Source organism: Trichomycterus rosablanca, chromosome 13, assembly GCF_030014385.1.
Source record: "Trichomycterus rosablanca isolate fTriRos1 chromosome 13, fTriRos1.hap1, whole genome shotgun sequence".
Classification (NCBI taxonomy): Eukaryota; Metazoa; Chordata; class Actinopteri; order Siluriformes; family Trichomycteridae; genus Trichomycterus; species Trichomycterus rosablanca.
The window spans coordinates 21691879-21711642 of record NC_086000.1 but is presented as its reverse complement, the minus strand read 5'-3'; the positions used below and the strand labels follow the sequence as shown (position 1 = coordinate 21711642).

Sequence of the window (19764 nt, the reverse complement as noted above, 5' to 3'; positions counted from 1 at the left end):
CATCAATGTGATTTTCATGTGTAAGAGTTCTACCATATATTAAATAATACAAATGCAAAAGGTTTTTTTTCTATTTGGGTTTAACTGAAGCACTCTTTCTGCAGCTGTAAAACAACTGGCATGTATCCACCAAGGGTGGGTCCGAAAGTGACACTGCTTCAGCATCTGTAGCACTGTTTTTAATTCAAATCAACTCCTAGCTGCTGATAATACATTTAAATGACAATTTTAACTGTCAGTGTTAATGGAACACTGCCTTTTTCAACACTATTTTCACATTAGCAGACTATTGTTAGAAGCTGTAATCAATAGACATAGCTTACCAGGATTAATGTTATATTTTAGTGCATGTAAAGCTTCCCTGAGTAAGCCAAATAATACACTGCCAACCAACATATTTACATTTAGAGCATTTAGCAGACACTCCTATTCAGAGACTTACAGAAGTGCTTCCTCAGTAAACATTTCCTTACTCTAGTACAAGCAGAATGATGCGAGAACACAAATCTGTTCAGACTCTGTTAGAACAAATGTTCAGACAGAATAATTATATTTGATAGATTAGTAAGTGCAGGGTAAGTTTCCAGTTAAGTGCTTGGTAAAGAGGTGTATTCAATCATCTTCTGAAGACAGCAAAAGACTCGGCTGTTTGATTAGACAGGTCTCTATCCTCCCTTACACCCAATTTTAGTTTAGATGGCTAATAACAAAGAAACAAACTGTAAAATCCACAATCTGAACAACACATGTGGATACCACATCTGTGCACCAGTTCATTCAGTGAATGTAATCTGGGTTAATAAGGGGGAGAAAGTGAAATGACTGTCATTGTTTGAAATAGAAAATAATCATGTTTGGAACTGATAAATTTAACAACTTTTGTAGATCACACTGTCAGGAATATGTATTTTTACATTTAAAACAGTATGCACTCATGTTCAGGTTTTATTTTGAAATACTACATACTAGTAAAATACTAATATGGTTTTGTATAGTACAATTTGCATAAAAATAATTACATTAAAAAATGAGAACTACATGGCCAAGAGTATGTTGGATGACATTGTTAATGCATGAGTATAAATATGGAATTTAAAAAAGTATTTTTAGGAATCTTATGTTTATTCAAGCTTCCTTCACTGTAATTTAACTTTAAATCAGCTTTTATGTCAATTAAAATTAGAATTGTAGATACATTTTCTAAAATATTCCTAGTATTTTATCATACAATGCCATGTTTGCAGTTGGAAAAAGCACTGCCTCCTTTCATTTGCATGTCGTGTTCTACAACTTTGCAACCTGTATTAGTTGGGCTGGGCTCAGGCACACAAGATGTGACAGCAGTAAGAAGTGAGCACAGTGCATGAACAACAATCCAATCTAACCGGATATGCCCCCAGTTTTAAAAAAAAGGTTGTTTTCAAAAATTTACTTTTGCCTTGCTAAAAAGTCCAATTTTATTTTATTTACATTTTCGGCATTTAGCAGACACCTTTATCCAAAGTGACTTACAGTCCTGTGACAGTATACAGTCTAAGCAATTGAGGGTTAATGGCCTTACTCAAGGGCCCAACAGCAGCAACCTGGCAGTGGTGGGGTTTGTACCAGCAATGTTCTGATTACTAGTCCAGTACCTTAACCACTAGGCTAAAACATCCCCATTTTATCACTCATATTTTTATATTTTTCTTTAGTTGTTTAGAATTGGTCCTGTTCATTGGCAGTGCTATTAATGACGTTTTTAAACTGTTTTGGCGTGAAAAAAATATTGTTTATATGTATAAATAGGGGTGGGTTTATAAAATCGATTTTTCGATTCAAATCAATCTTTATTTGAACGATCCAATATCGATTCATATAAACGCGAGATCGATCTTTTAAATACGCCCCTTTTTACGGTGCACACTGAAATCTGTTACCCCCTTTAATTTCACGTGACCAGCCAGTGTTTTTTCATGCAATGAGATCTGACCTGCACATCAGTTTAGCATGGCAGAAGCTTAAGTTATGACCACTACACAACTTTTTGCACTGATTTTTGCTCGGCGACGGGTCGGTGCTGGATTCGGGAGGAACTCGGTGTTCGCTCTGCGATCAAAACTCGGCTCTCAATCAATGTGAGAAACAGCGAGGGGAAACACAGGGGAGAGGTTGTAAACAGGTGGTGGAGCGCAATATAGTTTCTATCAGAATACATCAGCACACGCGAGATCGTTCTCTACAAAACAAAATATTTATTAACCTCCAACTCACTACAGAACGATCCATGCTGCTCGTGTTGCCAAATCCACTCAGATTCATTTATTTCATCAGCGCACAAACTTTGATCTCTCGCTACTTGTTGATGTGCATGTTTGGACGTGGTATCATTAAACCTTTCATCACTTCTCACGTGTGTTTTCGTGACAAAATGTAGTTTTGGAGAGCAGAGAAGCTCGCCTGGGATTCCCCCTGGTGATAGATGGTGTAGTGTAAAACTCCCCATCGCCGATCAGTCGTGTAGTGTGAACATTACAGCGACCAGGTGTTAATCAGAGTGTCGTGTAGTGTAACCTTGGCATAAGCTGTACAACAGCCAGGTGTATGTTTACATTACATTTACAATGTTGTAGCGTGTCAGACATATAAAATAATAATAAAAAATGAATGTTACCGTTTTCTGTTTTGGATTAATTATTTATGTAAACAAAATACACAAATATTTTTAATAATGAGTGTTCTTTGTACAATTATCCCATTCGTTCTCTGAACATCTGTACATATTTAAACAAAACCTGTTAATGTAACTCAAATATGCCTAAATGTGTTGAATCGAAAATCGAATCGATAATTGAAAATCGAAGATCGAATCGAATCGGGACCTTGTGAATCGGAATCGAATCGATCCAGGAAATTAGTGGCGATACCCAGCCCTAATAAAGACACTGTGTAAAAATGAAAAAGTGGATGAATAAACGTATATGGAATAAAAGACTAGTGGTTTAATACTTAAGTTGAAAACTGAGCACATGTAACCCTCTTCTTAACCTAATCAGTTAAAAAGTTAGCACAGTCACTGCAGAAAGCAAGTAAAACTTTTACTGTGGTTAATCCCGGGGTGTTTTTCTCTCGTTAGTCATGTTCAGTAATGAACAGGTAGCAGGAACAGTCATTATTCTGAACAGCTGTAAGCGCACAAACAAAACTGCAGAGTGAATAATACTGATCAAGTTAAAAAACACAAACCACTCAAACATAGATAAAGAGCAATATTAAGCATATGAAGAATTATTTTTACTTCCCCAAGAAAAAAAATCCCTCTGAACTTTGTTTAGTTTACCAGTGAAACTACTGATTAAATATTCCAGCAAAACTGCTGTGCCTGACAGATGAGAATTATCATAATACACGACTACCACCACACACAAACTACCCTAATGGGGCAGTGGTAGCTCAGTGGTTGAGGTACTGGATTAGTTATCAGAGGTTTATGGGTTACAGCCCCCACTGCAGGTCCTTAGCATTCAACTGGCTGGATTGTATTCAGTCAGAACTATAAGTGGCTTTGGATAAAAGCATCTGCTAAATGCTGTAAATGATACACACTATACACACAACCATGTCAATAACATGTTATTGTCATGAACAAAAAAACCTAACCATTAAAATACATTAAAGCAGATACCTTTGTTTATTTTTTATTTTTTTAAGTTTGTTAAATTCTATGTTGCTTGCTTCACAATTTGACAGCATGGGGTTAAATGATTGTAACACTAAGGCAATTCTGTAAAGCGTGTTTACGTACATTACACATTTTATACTAAAAGTAAAAGCACAAACGGTTCCACACTATTAAAAAAATCAGTATGAACCGAGAAAATGTGTATTTGTTTGGAAATTGTAGGGGTATATGTGGAAATAAATAACAGTGCTGGCCCAGTAAGCAGAAGATTGCTGGCACCACCACCTCTAAGCTGCTGCTGCTGCTGTTGGGCCCCTGAGCAAGACCAAAGTCACTTTGAATAAAAGTGTCTGCTAAATGTCAGAAATGTAATGTAAAATAACACTAGGCTGAGAAAGTGTAAAAAATATTATGATTGTTAAATATTTTGGAAGCTAATAACTAGTTTTTTTTCTAGGTTTTTCAGCACTTTGTGCAAGTGCTTAACCTGCTTGGAATGATCACTTGAGCTCTGGAGCAGGTGAAAATAAAATAAACACTAGTGGAAATGGCAATTTCACATCATTTTATTAAACATTTTTAATTTTAGCATGATTAACAAGTTGTGGTTTAAGAGACCTGTGTACAATCCTATTTAGTATGTCTACAAATCGAACTATCAAAAATTACAAATCAAATTTGTTCCCAATCTAGTTACCACTAATTCCCCCTTACTGCTAGTACAGCACGCCCCATGCTGACTGAGGAGGGCTGTGACACTATCACACAACTCCTCTGGCACATACACAGCTGCCAGTCACGACTTTTCACCTGCCTGTGGTCTCGTGGAGGGCTGCATCACATGCAAAGACACACATGATCCAGATCATCTGTTAAAGCAAAGGCCACAGTTGTATATCAGCAGAATTTTTACTTATCCCCTCCTCAGGTAAAGCCAATCACGCTTGCCAGGAGCTCAAAATTCTGGTGTTGGTGGGATAGCACATTAGGCGACTGCACTACCCAAGTGCCCAAATCGCTCTTTTCTATAAGAGAAAATATTCAACACAAAGTGAGAGAAATGCATTTTTTATTTATTAGGACTTTAGCGTCATGTTTTACACACTTTGGTTACATTCATGACAGAAATGGTAGTTACATGTTACACAAGTTTACAAGTTTATTATCAAACGCAGTCATGGACAATTTAGTATCTCCAATTCACCTCACTTGCATTTCTTTGGACTGTGGGAGGAAACTGGAGCTCCCGCAGGAAACCCACACAGACACAAGGAGAACATGTAAACTCCACACAGAAAGGACCCGGACCGCCCCACCTGGGGATCGAACCCAGGACCTTCTTACTGTGAGTCGACAGTGCTACCCACTGAGCCACCGCCAGAAAAAGGGTCCTTCTAATTGGTTATAGGCACATTGCTTTGCTTTTCACAGTCATACAGTTAAACCTTGCTCAACTTAAGCACATATTTAAAATACACAACTTATAGGCAACAAAAACTTCATATCAAAGCAACAAGTCTGTTGTCCATTTTTAATCAACTCTATATGTAAGGAGTGCAGGAATGCACATAATTTTGCCTAAAATGCTGCCAAAAATGAATTAAAGAAAACATTACAAAAGGATGATATGCCAAACAGAAAACAGTGTAACACACTAATGGAAATGAAAGGATTTCCAGAATGAAATGTGGCTCTTGTTAGTTTTATAACCTTGATTAAGCTTATAAATAATTTGTGAATTATGTGTGTGCAGATAATTCAATGTTATTTCAGCTTACTCTAAATCAGTACACTAAATCTGTCGTTCCGGGTATATGATGCCCAGCTTGCACATGACATTAGTCACATTTCCAGGTCTTACACTGTTTAAAAGTTACACCAGTCTAAACTCATGTCAAAGTAAATGCTGCTCTATTTATACCAAGTCATTCATGTTTTAGTAGCTTCTAATTTATAATACACCTCTGCTTTTTGTGGTTCTTGGATTACATGGCATAACATCATCTATATCATGGCAAAATTTGATTTGGCATAAGATAGTACTTTTAGGGTTCTTCTCGATCTTGGTTACATGTACCTTTAATAGGTGCAAATAAAATAGCTAGTTGAAATGGCAAGAGCAAAGTCAACAGCTATTAATGACTAACTATGCATAAAGAGGCCATACCCCACATTAACAACAACTAATTAGTAACACAAGTTGTCATATATATATATATGTGTGTGTGTGTGTGTGTGTATATGTATATATATATATGACATGTATGTATATGAATGGAAGCAGTGGGCTGTAGTAGTAATAGTATAGTATAGTATAGTATAGTATAGTACACTCTGTACAGCGTGAGTGTGTTTCTTCCGTTTACGTCAGAGGCTGATGACGCTTCGTTCAGACGCCATTACTCTCATAGCCTTCAACTGACCTTTTCTACACCGCCGTTATTAACCAACATTTTATCTGAAAATAGCTGCACTGAGTGAATAAGGGAACAAACAGCTTAAGTAGACTAATAACATGCTTAATACTCCCCTCTACTGTAGCCACACTGACTATAATATCGGACTTACCTTCAAAGCACAGCTGACAAGCGCAAAGCGAGAAAAGACCTGCGCTGGAACAAAATGGCGAACGCTAGCTCCAGTATGACATGCGCAATGAAAGGCTCAGCTTGATTTCTCCCTCTGAACGAAAGCGCTCACGTCCCTCAAGCCAATGAGCATAATGGGCGGGCTGTTTCAAAGAAGCATTATCCAATAAACACCAGGAACAGGCTTCGATCGAAAGCCGTCAGCCAATCCGATGCAAAATAGGAGCTGTTTTAATTGTACCGATTAGGCCGGAGAGTAAACCAATCCAAACGCGTTTTTCGTAGCGCCGCTTTCATATCGGCGAACCACGTCCGTCCGTCAGCTCTGTCCAATAGAATTAGCCGCACGGGGGAGCCAATCGTTATTGAAAGAATGCCACCACCGCTGCTGGAGTAACCAATCGGATTTCGAGAAACACAACCTTGGCTCAACAGCTTGTTATTTCGTTTATGCTGTGCAACCCAGACGAGTGGTGAGCAGACACAGAGGAGAGAATGTAAGTAGCCCTGAACACGACATTTCAGCACAACTAGTTTGACTGCCCGAGAATTCAGCATATTCTCCACTTTCAGCGCTTTAGAGAGCGGGTTGCTGAGTTTTCTGACTGGCTGTGTGTGAAGTGAGGGATTAACGCGACGGAGAATTGAATGGCAGGGACTAGCTGGTTAGCAGTGCTGCTTGCTAGGCGGCTTGTTTTCGCAGTGAAGGTAGAGCTAGCTCGCACGTTAACTGCATGTACACACTGAACAGCGCACAATAGCTCGTTACTAATCGCCTACTTCTGGATTTTTGTAGTTCGCTGTTTACATCACGGCTAGAGTTTTAGGAATCGAGCCGCCTGTGTTTCGACCTGCCCTTATATAGAAATCAAGCGAAAACTGTTCCATGTCCGGATCTAAATCTTCTCTACATTGTAATCAGTGATCGTGTGCGGTGTGTGGGTAAGTTCAGCGATGACGATGTGAGCATTTCAGTTCGATTATAAACTTCTAGATTGCCGATTGTTGTGTGAATGTTAGATCGTCGACTTCATTCCGGAACTAACGTTAGCTCGGCTTTGCTGAGCAACTTACTAGCCAGCCAGTCAGCCAGTTTAAACCACCGTGCTACAGACTAACAGGGTCAGTCAGCACCCACCATATTCAGATCATCCAGCGTGCAGCACGTCTGTAATCTGCTTTGTTTGCTTGTATCTGCGTTATGTTTGCAGTGACAGTTTGTTAAGGGGGAAATGCTGCTGGAGTTGTGAGGTAACGCGCTGAGCTTCTATGATGGCGACGTGACACACAGCTCAGCCGGAGTGAAGCGGGAACACAACACGCACTAACCTCACTCCCCTCCTTTCTCCTTCTCCTGTTTCCTCACTCATCTCATACCTCAGACACACCGAAAGTTCAGTAAAGCCGAATTTGTGTCTGATCGCCGCATTTGTGTGTTAAAAAGCACTTAGTTAAAGATCGCTTCACATTTAGTACTCTGAAGGGAGGGAGGGGGGAGGCGCTGCGTCGAGCTTGGAAAGAATGCGCGAGTAGTTGCTAGCCCGTTAGCATGATAGCATCTTCCTGTTGTGTGCTGCCATACCTGGCTAAGTATATCAGGATTATTGTAGGTTAAAATATTCAGGACATTTAAGTTTAATAAGGTTTGCTGACTAAGTTTTGGCAACATAACAGTGTAAAAAGTTCAGTGCTTTTTTGTAAACCTTCACAGAGGGGTTAAACATCTGGTTCAGATAGATTACATTCAGGCTACAATATATATATAATATAATATAAGTTCACAGTTTCACGTTTTTACAACTGCACATCAGTAAGATCACACACTACCTGCACTATCAGTTTAATCCCAGACCTGATGTATTGACTTTATTTTCAGGCCCTGTTTGTTAAAGTGCTTCATTTGAACAAAAAGTTAATGTACAGGCACTGTTCAGGGTTTGGGAATTGGTCATATGCTCAGGAGGTTCACTTTCTCTACTAGTAAATTGGCAGAAAAAAGTAGTTCGTTTATCTATCATTAATTTCATGATTGGGTAAGAATCAGTGGTTATTTAAACTTCCAACTTGCATACACATGTCATTGTGAAAGAGCGGACAGTGGTCAGAGGTATTATTTTTATTTAAGTTTAATTTTATTAACTTTCTAAGACATCAGCAACACATTTAGATCTAAAGTGAAATGTCATACATTAGTCATCTGCCCACATTTTTATCTTATCTTTAGCTTTAGCAATTACAACGACATTTCATGTACCAGGTGGCACGGTAGCACTGTCGCCTCACAGCAAGAAGGTCCTGGGTTCGATCCCCAGGCGGGGCGGTCCGGGTCCTTTCTGTGTGTGGAGTTTTCATGTTCTCCCCGTGTCTGCGTGGGTTTCTCCCGGGAGCTCCGGTTTCCTTCCACAGTCCAAAGACCTGCAAGTGAGGTGAATTGGAGATACAAAAATGTCAATGACTGTGTTTGACATTAAACCTGTGAACTGATGAATCTCGTGTTACGAGCAACTACCGTTTCTGTCATGAATGTAACCAAAGTGTGTAAAACATGACATTTTAAATAATAATAAATAATAACAGTTCATGTACCAGTCATCAATATGATATGGAATAGATTACTTTCCATGCCTGCTTACATAAAACGAGATCAGATGTAAACAAAAGAACCTGTGCTCAGAGCCTGACGAATTTGTACCACATTTATGTAAAAATTCCTCCACTTTTTCTCTTACTTTTATTTATGCACTTATTTAGTACCATTTCAGTGATGCTATACAAACAAAAATACACAGGGTTTGTTATGGTAATTATTTGTTTATTCATCTACACATAATTTATGTAAAATTCTTTGATAACGGCCTAGGAGATAGAACTCTAAACTTCTCAGAGTTTTGTTTTAAAATACTATGAACTTTTTTGTAAAGAGAGACAGCTGTGTGTTGACCCAGATTGCTCTAGAGCAATAAGCCCATGTTCAACTCTGCTTGGTTATGGGGCTTGTCAATTTGCTCCTTATTTACATAAACATGGCTCAATCACTGGTTGTTTCCACTTCGCCTCACCATTTTTCTTTTTTTTTTTGTTGTTGTAAATTGCCAACTCTGTATGAAAAATGGAGGACATCTGTGTGCTCTGTTGCATTGCTGCCAATGTGAATGTAGGGATAAGCACTTTTTGACTTGCATAAATTTGTATTGAATTGCTCCTTGCAGACATTAAGATGATTCACTCTGTTACACTCTGCAGATGTGATATTAATAACACTTTGATAATTGTTACAGTTAGTAGGATTGATGTCGTCCATTCTCCTAAAGTATTTAGACCAGGGTTCTCCACCTGCAGTACATGTAGTGACTTGCACTATTATGCTGGTGGCCTTTTATTTTTTATATTTAAATGCATCTGTGTGGACCACAAGACTGTTACAACCATGTAAAGGCTTGAGTGCACATTGTTTCTTGGTTGTTTTGCCAGTTATATACTCAAAGATGTGTTTGTTAAACTTTTGTAGATTCATTTTGCTTTATTAACATTTCCTATTCTTTCTTTCTTTTTCAGCTATCAAAACCAAGCTGGACTCCCTCAAATAACCATCACGATGAAGGTAAGTGGGTAAAGTCTTCAGATGAGGGCAGTTGTTTCAGACACCTCTGTTTAAACAACCAGGCAGCATTTGGGAACTTTTTTTATACCCATCATGAGATAAGGGAAAATTCATACTGCATGTTTGTTTAAAACCACATCATGTAATAAACAGGTTATAAATAAATGAGCTTGTTGTTTCTAAAACAAACACAACAGATTGAAATTAAAGTTTTTTCAGACATTGACAATTTCATTTACAGCGTTTAGGAGATGCCTTTTTAAAGGGACAATTGTTATTTATACAGCACAAGCAACTAAGTGTTAAGAATCTCGCTCAGAGGACCGACATTGGCAACTTGGCAGTTGTGGGAATTAAACCAGTGTTCTTCTGATCACTAGTCCATTACCTTAACCACTGAGTTACTACTGTAATTTGTGAAGATTTGTACATTATGTAAGATTTGGAAGATTTTATCACTTATTGTTTGAAAAAACATTGGCTTCAGTTAATTTCTCAGACTTATGAGTTGTACGGTGTCCCCATGAATATCCACCCCTGCAATTTCAGTTCCTACTTGCAGGTAGTTCCTGTTTATCAATTTAACATTTTTCTTTAAAGATTTATAACGCCTACTGTTTACATGTGCACACTTATGTATTAGATCAATTTAATGCTGAACACTTCATATACAGCAGTTTGAAACACGTAAACAGGAGACAAAGTTGCAAACAAACTTTGTTCAAACAAACACAATACATCACTACAGCTTAAGAAAAGTTTGTCTTCTTTTATGTCTGGCATAAAACAGGTTTGGGTCAAATACACAATCACTGGTTTATGCCAGTTTTAGTCTCTATGATTAGCTTTTCTAAAAAATTGTAAGGGATTTTGTCTCGATGGTTAGTTTAACAAAGTTTTATTAAGGCCGGACCAATCTTTGTTCGAAGTTTGTAAGCATATCTAGACCACTTACACGGTGTAATGATGAAAGGTGAATATAAAGCCTTGTTTGACATTTTGCTCGTAGTTAACTTTTGTAAAGACTTTTCCCAGCTGTTTAATCTTGTTTGAGACGATGGCTGTCCTTGCTAAACCAATTGGCGTTAATGCAGAGATTATTTCTAATTCTAAAATGAGACTTTAGCTGGTTTTCATGTTTTTTTTTTAATCTTCTGTTGTATTTTGTTTTCCTCCTCTATAGGTAGCAGATGAGCCTGCCTACCTTACTGTGGGGACGGATGTAAGCGCTAAATACCGTGGTGCCTTTTGTGAGGCAAAAATCAAGACTGTTAAACGCATGGTAAAAGTAAAGGTAAGTACTTAATATTGTACCTTACTTTGTAATCAAACAGCATTGTACAATTGAATCATATTTTATTATAATACACACCATATGGTCACAAGTATGTGCACAAGCATTCCAAACTTGAGGCAGTACTATAGAATTGCCCCCACCTGGCGGCTGTAAAAGCCTCCGCTCTTTTCAGAAGCCTGTCTGTGAGGGCATTTTTGTGAGGATAGGTACTAATGTTTAACAAACACCTGGCTTGCAATTGATTGTGTCAAATCTTTCCTAAAGATGTGCACTGGCACCGACATCTAAAATCTTCAGGTCACTGAAGTTTCTACACACCAAACTTGGCACAGCTTTGCCAGAAGCATATTATTTACTTGATGGAATGAACATCATACACCTGTTGGCGGTTGGTGGGGCTGAAACGCCTGAACTTAATCATTATATATAACATGTATATAACATGTTGGTTAAAATTGTTGCTAAATATGTCTTTTGATTGCTTGTTATTTAAAAAAGTGTGTCAGTAGGTTAAACAAACAGTGGAATGATTTGGTCTTGCTTAGCCTCCATCATGGTGGCTTAATGGTTAAATGTCACTGAATAACAGGTCTGTGTTTACTAGTGACAGCACTCGTGCAGACTTGTTCAGATAACAGCCGTGAATGTTTTCATTGATGCAAACATGCTGCACTTTGCTCTAGCGGTCTGTATGTGCGTAGTTGAATGTTGAATGTTTACAGTGTGTGCATGTTCAGATATGGTAATCATATCTGAACCTATATCTGAATCATCTATTTTGGTATGTGTACTATTTGATAACCATACATTGCTAGAGCTTACCTTGAGCAATGTATCAAAGTCGGCTTATTTTAGGAATGTTTTTATTCGATGGTCTGTTTGAGTGGATAAACTATGTTGTACACTTGCAAAGCCTCGTCTGACACTAGGGTTTTTATCTTCTATTTAATTCTAAGTAATTGCGATTAACTTTTGTGATTTTGGTTGTCTTTGTCACTTATGAAGAACTGTTATCAACATTAACATGAACACAATCTTTGTAAATTGAATTTCTGGTTCCTTGGTATAAGTTTACAAAGATGTGACCCAATTAAATAAAAAACAGTGCTGTTCAGTAATGTTGTGTATTTAAGTCAGTGTTGTAAAGAAGCATTACACAGACTGTGTACTTACCACGTAATAAAAAACTTTAAAGACCCTTTCTTTTTCATCTACCACTTTATCCTGTTCAGGGTTGTGGCAGGTCCTGTTCCACTGGGAAACACTGGGATCAAAGCAGGAATACCCTGAATTGGGTGCCAATCCATCACAGGGCTTCCTCCCCCCCAGACGTGGCGATTAAATCCAAAAATTCTGAAAGAGAAGCCCTTTCAGCACACTTCCAAATGTGCTCATTTGCCAGCACTGTTTGATTGCTAGGACAGACATACATGCTGTTACTTTCCCCCAGGAAGCCATCAATTTTAAAATGTTTCTAATTAAAATATATAGATTACCTGAAATAAGGGGGTGGCTCGGTGGGTAGCACTGTTGCCTCACAGCGAGAAGGTCCTGGGTATGATTCCCATGTGGAGCGATCTGGGTCCTTTCTGTGTGGAGTTTGCATGTTCTCCTTGTGCTTGCGTGGGTTTCCTCTGGAAGCTCTGGTTTCGTCCCACAGTTCAAAGACACAATTTAGGTGAACTGGAGATACAAACCTACATCGGGTCGTGAATGTAAACAAGGTGTAAAGCATGCCATTAAAATCCTAATGAATAAACAAACAAACCTGAAATAGGAATTCAGTCCTGTGTTGTTTTTTTTAAGCTCACTGTCTGATACAAGTGATTACCAACACCAGTTAAACAATTATGTATGACTCTCAAGCACAGTCTGATTTCCAGTGTTCTTTACAAAACAAACAGTATATATTTACCCTGACTATACACAGCTTTATCTACTAGCTGTTGTAGTAATAGTAGCTACAACACAGGGACAGCTGGTGTAAATGTGACTGAACATGCAAATCATCATACTGATGTCATTATTAAATCTTATATTGTTGTAGGACTGAATCTATATAAATTACCACAGATACTTGGTAGTGTATATGCAAAGCAATATTGTAATCATTGTGAAAATGCAGAGTTGAAACCAGACTGTGCATCTGTTGTTTAAAGCATGCTGGGCCTTCTGTTTAAAAAAAAAAAAAAAAAAGCCCTTTGGTGACAGATTATGAAGTGCCGAGTGTGACGGTTACACAATCCGATTACTTTAGCTTGACTGAACCTTGTTTCTCTCCTCTTCCATGCTCTCTGTTTTACCCACACCGCTTTTCCTCATGCTTTTCCTAATCCTGTGCGCTGTTACTGTTTTAGGTGGTTCTCAAAGGAGACAGTAGCTCACAAGTTGTGCAAGATGACCAGGTCAAAGGACCACTGAGGGTAAGATCAGCATCTTGTGATATTATTAATCATATTGTTGTGCATTGACTTAAAGTTCTGTAGTTCTGCTTGTATGTTCTGCTAGCTGTATCAACTTATTGTACATTTGAAATAGATATTTAGTGTAGTCTACTGGATGGAAATGTTCATAACTCAATCATCAGCCTTAAATTCTTTCTTTTGGCAGAGTACCTTACGCAGTTGCTTAACATTTATATTCATTACTTTTTTTCAAACATTTCTGCTTACTCTTCGTTTTTTGTGGACCAGATAATATGCATGCAGTATGTGTATTTCTATCAGGTTGGCTCTACAGTGGAAGTGAAGAGTGCAGAGGGGGTGATTAGCGAAGCCATCATCAGTAAACTCACTGATGCTAGCTGGTACACTGTGGGTAAGTACTGGCATGAGTACTTCTGTGCTTGCTTCTGTGGCTACTACTGCCATATGACTGCACCATCCTTATTTTCTTTTTTTTTTTGGTAAACAACTTGCACTTTTTCTCCTAGTGTTTGATGATGGAGATGAAAAAACGCTAAGAAGAACTTCACTCTGTCTAAAAGGGGAAAGGCATTTTGCAGAGAGCGAGGTACAGAACCACACTAGAGATTTGCTTTCAGCCATGTCAGCTATTTTTTATGACAAAAAACTGATGGATTTTTTTTATACAGACTTTGGACCAACTGCCCTTGACCAACCCAGAGCACTTTGGCACTCCTGTCATAGGAAAGAAGACTAACAGAGGGAGGAGGTCTTCACAGGCAGTGTGAGTATTCATCTCACTCAACCTTATGTGTCGGCCCTTCAGCAAGTTTTAGGAACTCTTGGAGGGAAAAAAAACAGTGGCCTTGCTGTAAATCACAGTAGGACAGATCACAGTTAGTTGGGTTGGAGTTCCACAGTTCTGTGGTTTTCTGGTTTCGGGACACTTTCTAAACCTCCTAATTAAGTTGTGGTGAATCAGATGTTATTGAGTGGGAAAATCAACAAACCATGAAGCCTGCTGGACCTTCAGGAATTACGTTGTGCACACTGACTGTATACGAAGGAACCTTTTCAGATTTAATGAACAAAATCTGGAAAACTGAATGCGTCCCAAGACCAGTAGTTAGCTAGCCAGCGCACGTTTCTCTGAGTGATAGGTTTTGTTTTGCCTGGAGGCTCTCTTTGTTCTCACCTTTTTCACTGTGTTTTATGCTTAATTTTTGCAAGTTCTAGTGCCTAGTTATGGCTTCGAAAGACAAGGGAAGTGGTAAGCAAAAGCTGGTGCATCTAGGTATTGCTGAAAAGTTTGAACTTATTAAGAAGGTGGAAGACGGTGTTTCTGTGGCTCACGTATGTGAGGAATATGGTGTGAAGAAACAGTAAGTGATATACGTAGGTCTAAGAAAAACTAAAGGAGTATGCAGTAAGCACATAAAAGTTCCATAGAGTCATACGTGCATGTTTATCACTTTTGTGGACCTTAGTGCTCTGTTTTCGTATGTTTTTGCACCCCCCCCTTGCTTTCACATCACTCACATTTTATTGACCAGTGCTCCCCCCTTTTAGTATCTGTAATGTACTTTGTTTTGTAATGACTGTCATGGTAAATGTATCATTATGAAGCCTTTATTTACTAATAGTTTTATTACTGTTAATCAGGCTTTCTTGTCAGTGCCTAATTATACAACGAAATAGGCAAAATCTTGTAAAAAGTCCTCCCAGATAAGTGAAAGCAGTTTTTTTGGCCTTTAATAAGCACACAGATTTTTGGGGCCACTGGTACTCCTTGGTTAGAATTGCACTGTGCATCCTTGTTCCTTAAAGTATCGAATTTTACAGATAACATCAGTATTCTTTTGTTTTTAGTGTGCCATTGTGTTTCTAAATTAAACTGAACATCCTAAAGGATCTCATGAAGACAATTATGTAATCAGGACAGTCCCATGTGTAGATTAAAATACAACAGGCTACAGTAGAAGGAATGTGTTAATACCAGCTTTAAATGCAGCAGTTTTGAATGACAGCTGAAAGTGCAGCAACTACTTTAATAGTACTCTGATGGGGGAGGGGTACAACAGGAAAAAAAGCTCAATGGGTGAGCAGGAGCAGTCACCCTCACCCACACATTTTGCTGGTTAAGGCAAAATAGTTTTGCCTCCACCACCTGTTGTGTATACACATGGTCAATACAATGTGCCCCTCCCGTAGAACAAATGGAACGGTGTACCTAACTGTAATGCACTGGTGTCCAACAAAGCAGGACGTGAAAGGACAGACAGCTGGTTTTTTTTTTTTTATTATTCTGTTTATGCATTCTCCCTTTTTTAGTCTAGTTGTATCCCATCACCTGGTTCTTTTTTTTCTACTGCTGCAGACCATTAACCTAAATAAAGAGGGCTGTATCTAATACACTCCTCTTCCAACACACGTGCAGTAATTATCTGCTTTCCACCTACATAGAGGCGGGTTCACACAGGGTTCAGAGACTGATCTCTGTATATCCCAGACTCTATGCAGGCGCTATCAACCAGCCAGCAGAGGCCGCAACTGCAGCAGCAATGAGGAATCCCTTTTGCCTACCCTCCCTCAGACACTGCCAATCATGTCTGTGTAGGCGCTTGGCTGGTTGATAGCAGAGCTGAGATTTAAACTCAAAAGCTTAAGACCAGAAGAAGCTGTTTGTTAGAATAGTGGTGGGCTTAGAGATTACCTGTAATGCCTGGCAATTTTCATTGTTGTGCTACATTCTGTAGTTTCATGAAGGTTCTTTCATATGTTCTGTCGGAGACTGCTTGTAATAACTGCTAGCTAAATAACAGTCAGTATTTAGACCTCTAGTCCAGTTATACTCTCAGAATGGACCACTTTACTGTATGACCATGTTTTATTTGAAATAGCTTCATGAACTACCTGATATTTTCCTAGGTTCAATAAGTGATAACTTTCAGCTTTTCACATATAATGCAGCAGACGATACAAATCACCTTATGTCATTTCAATCTATAGCAATTCCTAAGACTTTGAGTAAAATCTTTAATCAAACCAAAATGAAAACAATCCTCAAGTGTTCTGAAAGAGTTCTCAAGGGGTCTGAAAGAGTACATCTAACGAACAACACTTAACAAGGACTATAAACTGAAATATAAGAGTTACCTACCTTTCCTGCTGTGAATATAACCACTGTGTAAGCACGGCCTAAAACATCTAAATAATAAATGTCATTTTGGCGTTTTGTCCCAATAAGATTCTGGTGTTTTCATGGTACGTCAGGGTAACTCGGGGAAGGATTGAATTTCCAATTTAATGTGGTTTTTTTTTTTTTTTCTGGATTTCATAGTGTGGAGGATGAGAAGGAGTCTTCATCCAGTGAAGAAGAGGAGGAGGACAGACGGCGATTAAGTGATGATCTCTTGGGAAAGGTTGCTTGCATTCAGACAGGATCAGACGAAGCATCCTGGTATCATGCCCTGGTAAGCATCGACAGCCTTTAGGTCCTGCGTGTTTGTTGCACCAAATGCTTTGTAGTCTCCAGCTCTAGTCAGTAACTGATGTTTTGTATTTGACTTGTGTTTTTTCTCTCAAGGTGATCTCTCCCAGCTGCAACGATGACATAACCGTCAAAAAGGACCAGTGCTTAGTGCGATCATTTGTTGATTCCAAATTGTAAGCGAAACTTCCAGAAACTCACATGTGCCACAAAGCTGCAGCATTGTGAATTATCTAGCTCAGTTCTAACCATGCTTTTGTTTCACCTGCTGTTTTTTTTTTTTTGTAGTCACACCGTGGCTCGAAGTGAAATTTGTGAAGTGAGTGTGGATACCATCTCCAAGTCGGAGTTCTCAAACAAGAAAGGTACAGCTGTGCACCACCTCTGCATTGTGACCATTTAAGTGCTTCATGCGTGAAATCTAATTATGCAATTTATTATTATTATTTTTTTTTTACACAGGCTTTGAACAAGCGCTGCACTTCCTCCAGACCAAGCAGGTCCCTGATGCCTGGAAAATGGATATGAGTGAGATTCTAGAATCCTCCAGCAGTGATGACGAGGAAGGCAAGGAAAGCGAGGAAGAGGAGAAGGATCCAGAGCCGGAAGAAGTAAGTTGTTGGCTTCTTCGTAAATCATCCTTTGTCAAAGAGGACGATAAATAATTGAGTTTATTAATTGATTAAATAATTGATTATGTTGGGATTTTTCTTGGCTAATGGGACGAGTATAAGCAGAATGGTTTTGCTGTTGGTAGGTTGTTTGTGACCAACATTTTGTTTATATATATATATGATTGCCAAAGTGAATCACCATAAGCTAAAATAACTGATATCGTGATTTCAAAAATCGCATAACATGTAATAGCAGTCAAACAACCAGCAATTTATAATCTTTATAAAGTCAATATATGATTTAAATAAATAAATCTAAGCCTGTTGCCTGTGACTATAAGAATCTAAAGCTTCTGTTTCACAACCTGAGCTATCTGCTCCATTATTGTTGTGTTGTCTAAAAACATTTTTGCTGTATATTAATGTTTTTTGCCACAGTTCAGTTACTTTTATAACAAAATGCTTACTGAAGGGTGTTGGTGTTTTATCTGTATTTGTAAAATATAACATTAAGGTCTATTATACCAGCCTCAGTGGTGCTATTGCCCAGACATGATTTGGCTACGTCTGGGAGAATGACCAAAGCCTTGCGATGTATTGGCACCCTTTACAGGGTGCTCATTCCTTTTCTGCAGAGTTTCTCAGTGGAAAATGACCTGCCATGACCCTGACCAGGATAAAGCGGTTGCTAGAAATGAAGGGTGGCATTACATTTAATTGCAGTTTCCATTTTCTACATTGACATACATTTCATCACAGCTCAATTGTTCTTTATGTGTGATCTCTCAGAGGGATTCTGTTTACATTTTTCCTTCTCTCTGGTTGTTATTGTTGGAGTGCAGTAAGTGCACTTAAACAGTTGCAGTTACTTTTTTTAGCCTGTGTTCAAATATGTCTGCTAGTCAGCATTTGGCTGCACGTTGTAGACCAGTGCAGCGGATGGGTGTGTTGCATTTTGGCTAATGATTACTCTGGAGTTAAGTGACATTCTTAGGTAAAATTTTGCTGCAAGGCTGAGTGTGAGGCAATACTACAGAAGTGCTGAATTGTGCGGGTTGGACACGCTGTCCTGCAGTACCTTGAGTGAATCCAGTGAATAACCTCAGCATGCAGGACAACCCCCCAAAACCCCCCCTCCCCCCCTTTTCCCAAACTCGAGATGACAATGCTTCATTCTTCCTTCTCCCGGGCCTCTGCCTCCATGGCAACCTTCACTTCCTATGGTTAAGAAAGCTGTGGGGATTGGCTGAGGGCCAGTAGAGGTGTGGCAGCCGGGTTTGTGGGCAGGTCTGAGGCTCATCACAACAGCACTGCATGCGCTGCTGGTAATATGTGAAACTGATAGATCAGCTTGGTTTTGCATGAATTTAAATACAGTGAGAATAGTTGTTTCAGTTGTATTTCCACAGAAAGACTTTGTGGAGACGACTGATTGTTTAGGTTGCTGTCACTCTGTTATTTGTGAAATGGAAGCTTTAGTTTCTTATAGTCATAGGCAGTAAGCTTTAATTTATTTATTCAAATCATATCTTGCTCTCATAAAGATTATAAATTGTGCCGCCACCTTACAAAACTCTTACAAACTCTTACCCACCCTGACTGTGACGTGCATGCACCAGCTACATACAGCCACATTTGAAGTTTCTAATCTGGACTTTTTTTTAAATATGTACTTAAACACTGAAACTTTTATACATTAAAATTGCAACTGATTAAGATGTTTTGCATCACTTTGCACTCTGACTTTATGTAAACTCTCCTTATCTATAATAACAACACTAATAATAACACACTCAGGAAGAGCTTTAATATACCCACTTCTTCTTTATTCATTTTGATTAGCTTGTTTAGTTAGTGCTTGCAACAAACGGTCTCTTACTGACTCTGCTTAAAATCTACATTCTGATGTCTCAGCTGGTTCTCACTGTGTTCATTATTCTGTTCTACATTACTGCCATGTTCACTGTTATGCTCTGTTTATTAAATAATGTACAGTACAAAGACTTGTTGATATGAACATCAGTGATGTGTTTTACACTTTGATGGGATGCTGTAAGCCATAAGAAATTGGCATAATTTGATCAATTTACTGACTTTCTCTGTGAATG

General features: G+C 38.6%; 1 protein-coding gene across 1 annotated transcript in view; it reads left to right on the top strand.

Moving 5' to 3' along the window:
* Nucleotides 1-6704: 6704 nt before the first annotated feature.
* Nucleotides 6705-19764, top strand: part of arid4a (AT-rich interactive domain 4A) — a 29900-nt gene continuing 16840 nt past the window's right edge. The window contains exons 1-11 of the mRNA XM_063007185.1: nucleotides 6705-6746; nucleotides 9805-9850; nucleotides 11034-11144; nucleotides 13505-13570; nucleotides 13874-13964; nucleotides 14080-14159; nucleotides 14242-14336; nucleotides 16893-17025; nucleotides 17139-17218; nucleotides 17331-17407; nucleotides 17505-17653. Of these exons, the coding sequence (XP_062863255.1) occupies nucleotides 9845-9850; nucleotides 11034-11144; nucleotides 13505-13570; nucleotides 13874-13964; nucleotides 14080-14159; nucleotides 14242-14336; nucleotides 16893-17025; nucleotides 17139-17218; nucleotides 17331-17407; nucleotides 17505-17653 (888 nt within the window). The 5' untranslated portion in view covers nucleotides 6705-6746; nucleotides 9805-9844. The remainder of the gene's footprint in view (nucleotides 6747-9804; nucleotides 9851-11033; nucleotides 11145-13504; nucleotides 13571-13873; nucleotides 13965-14079; nucleotides 14160-14241; nucleotides 14337-16892; nucleotides 17026-17138; nucleotides 17219-17330; nucleotides 17408-17504; nucleotides 17654-19764) is intronic.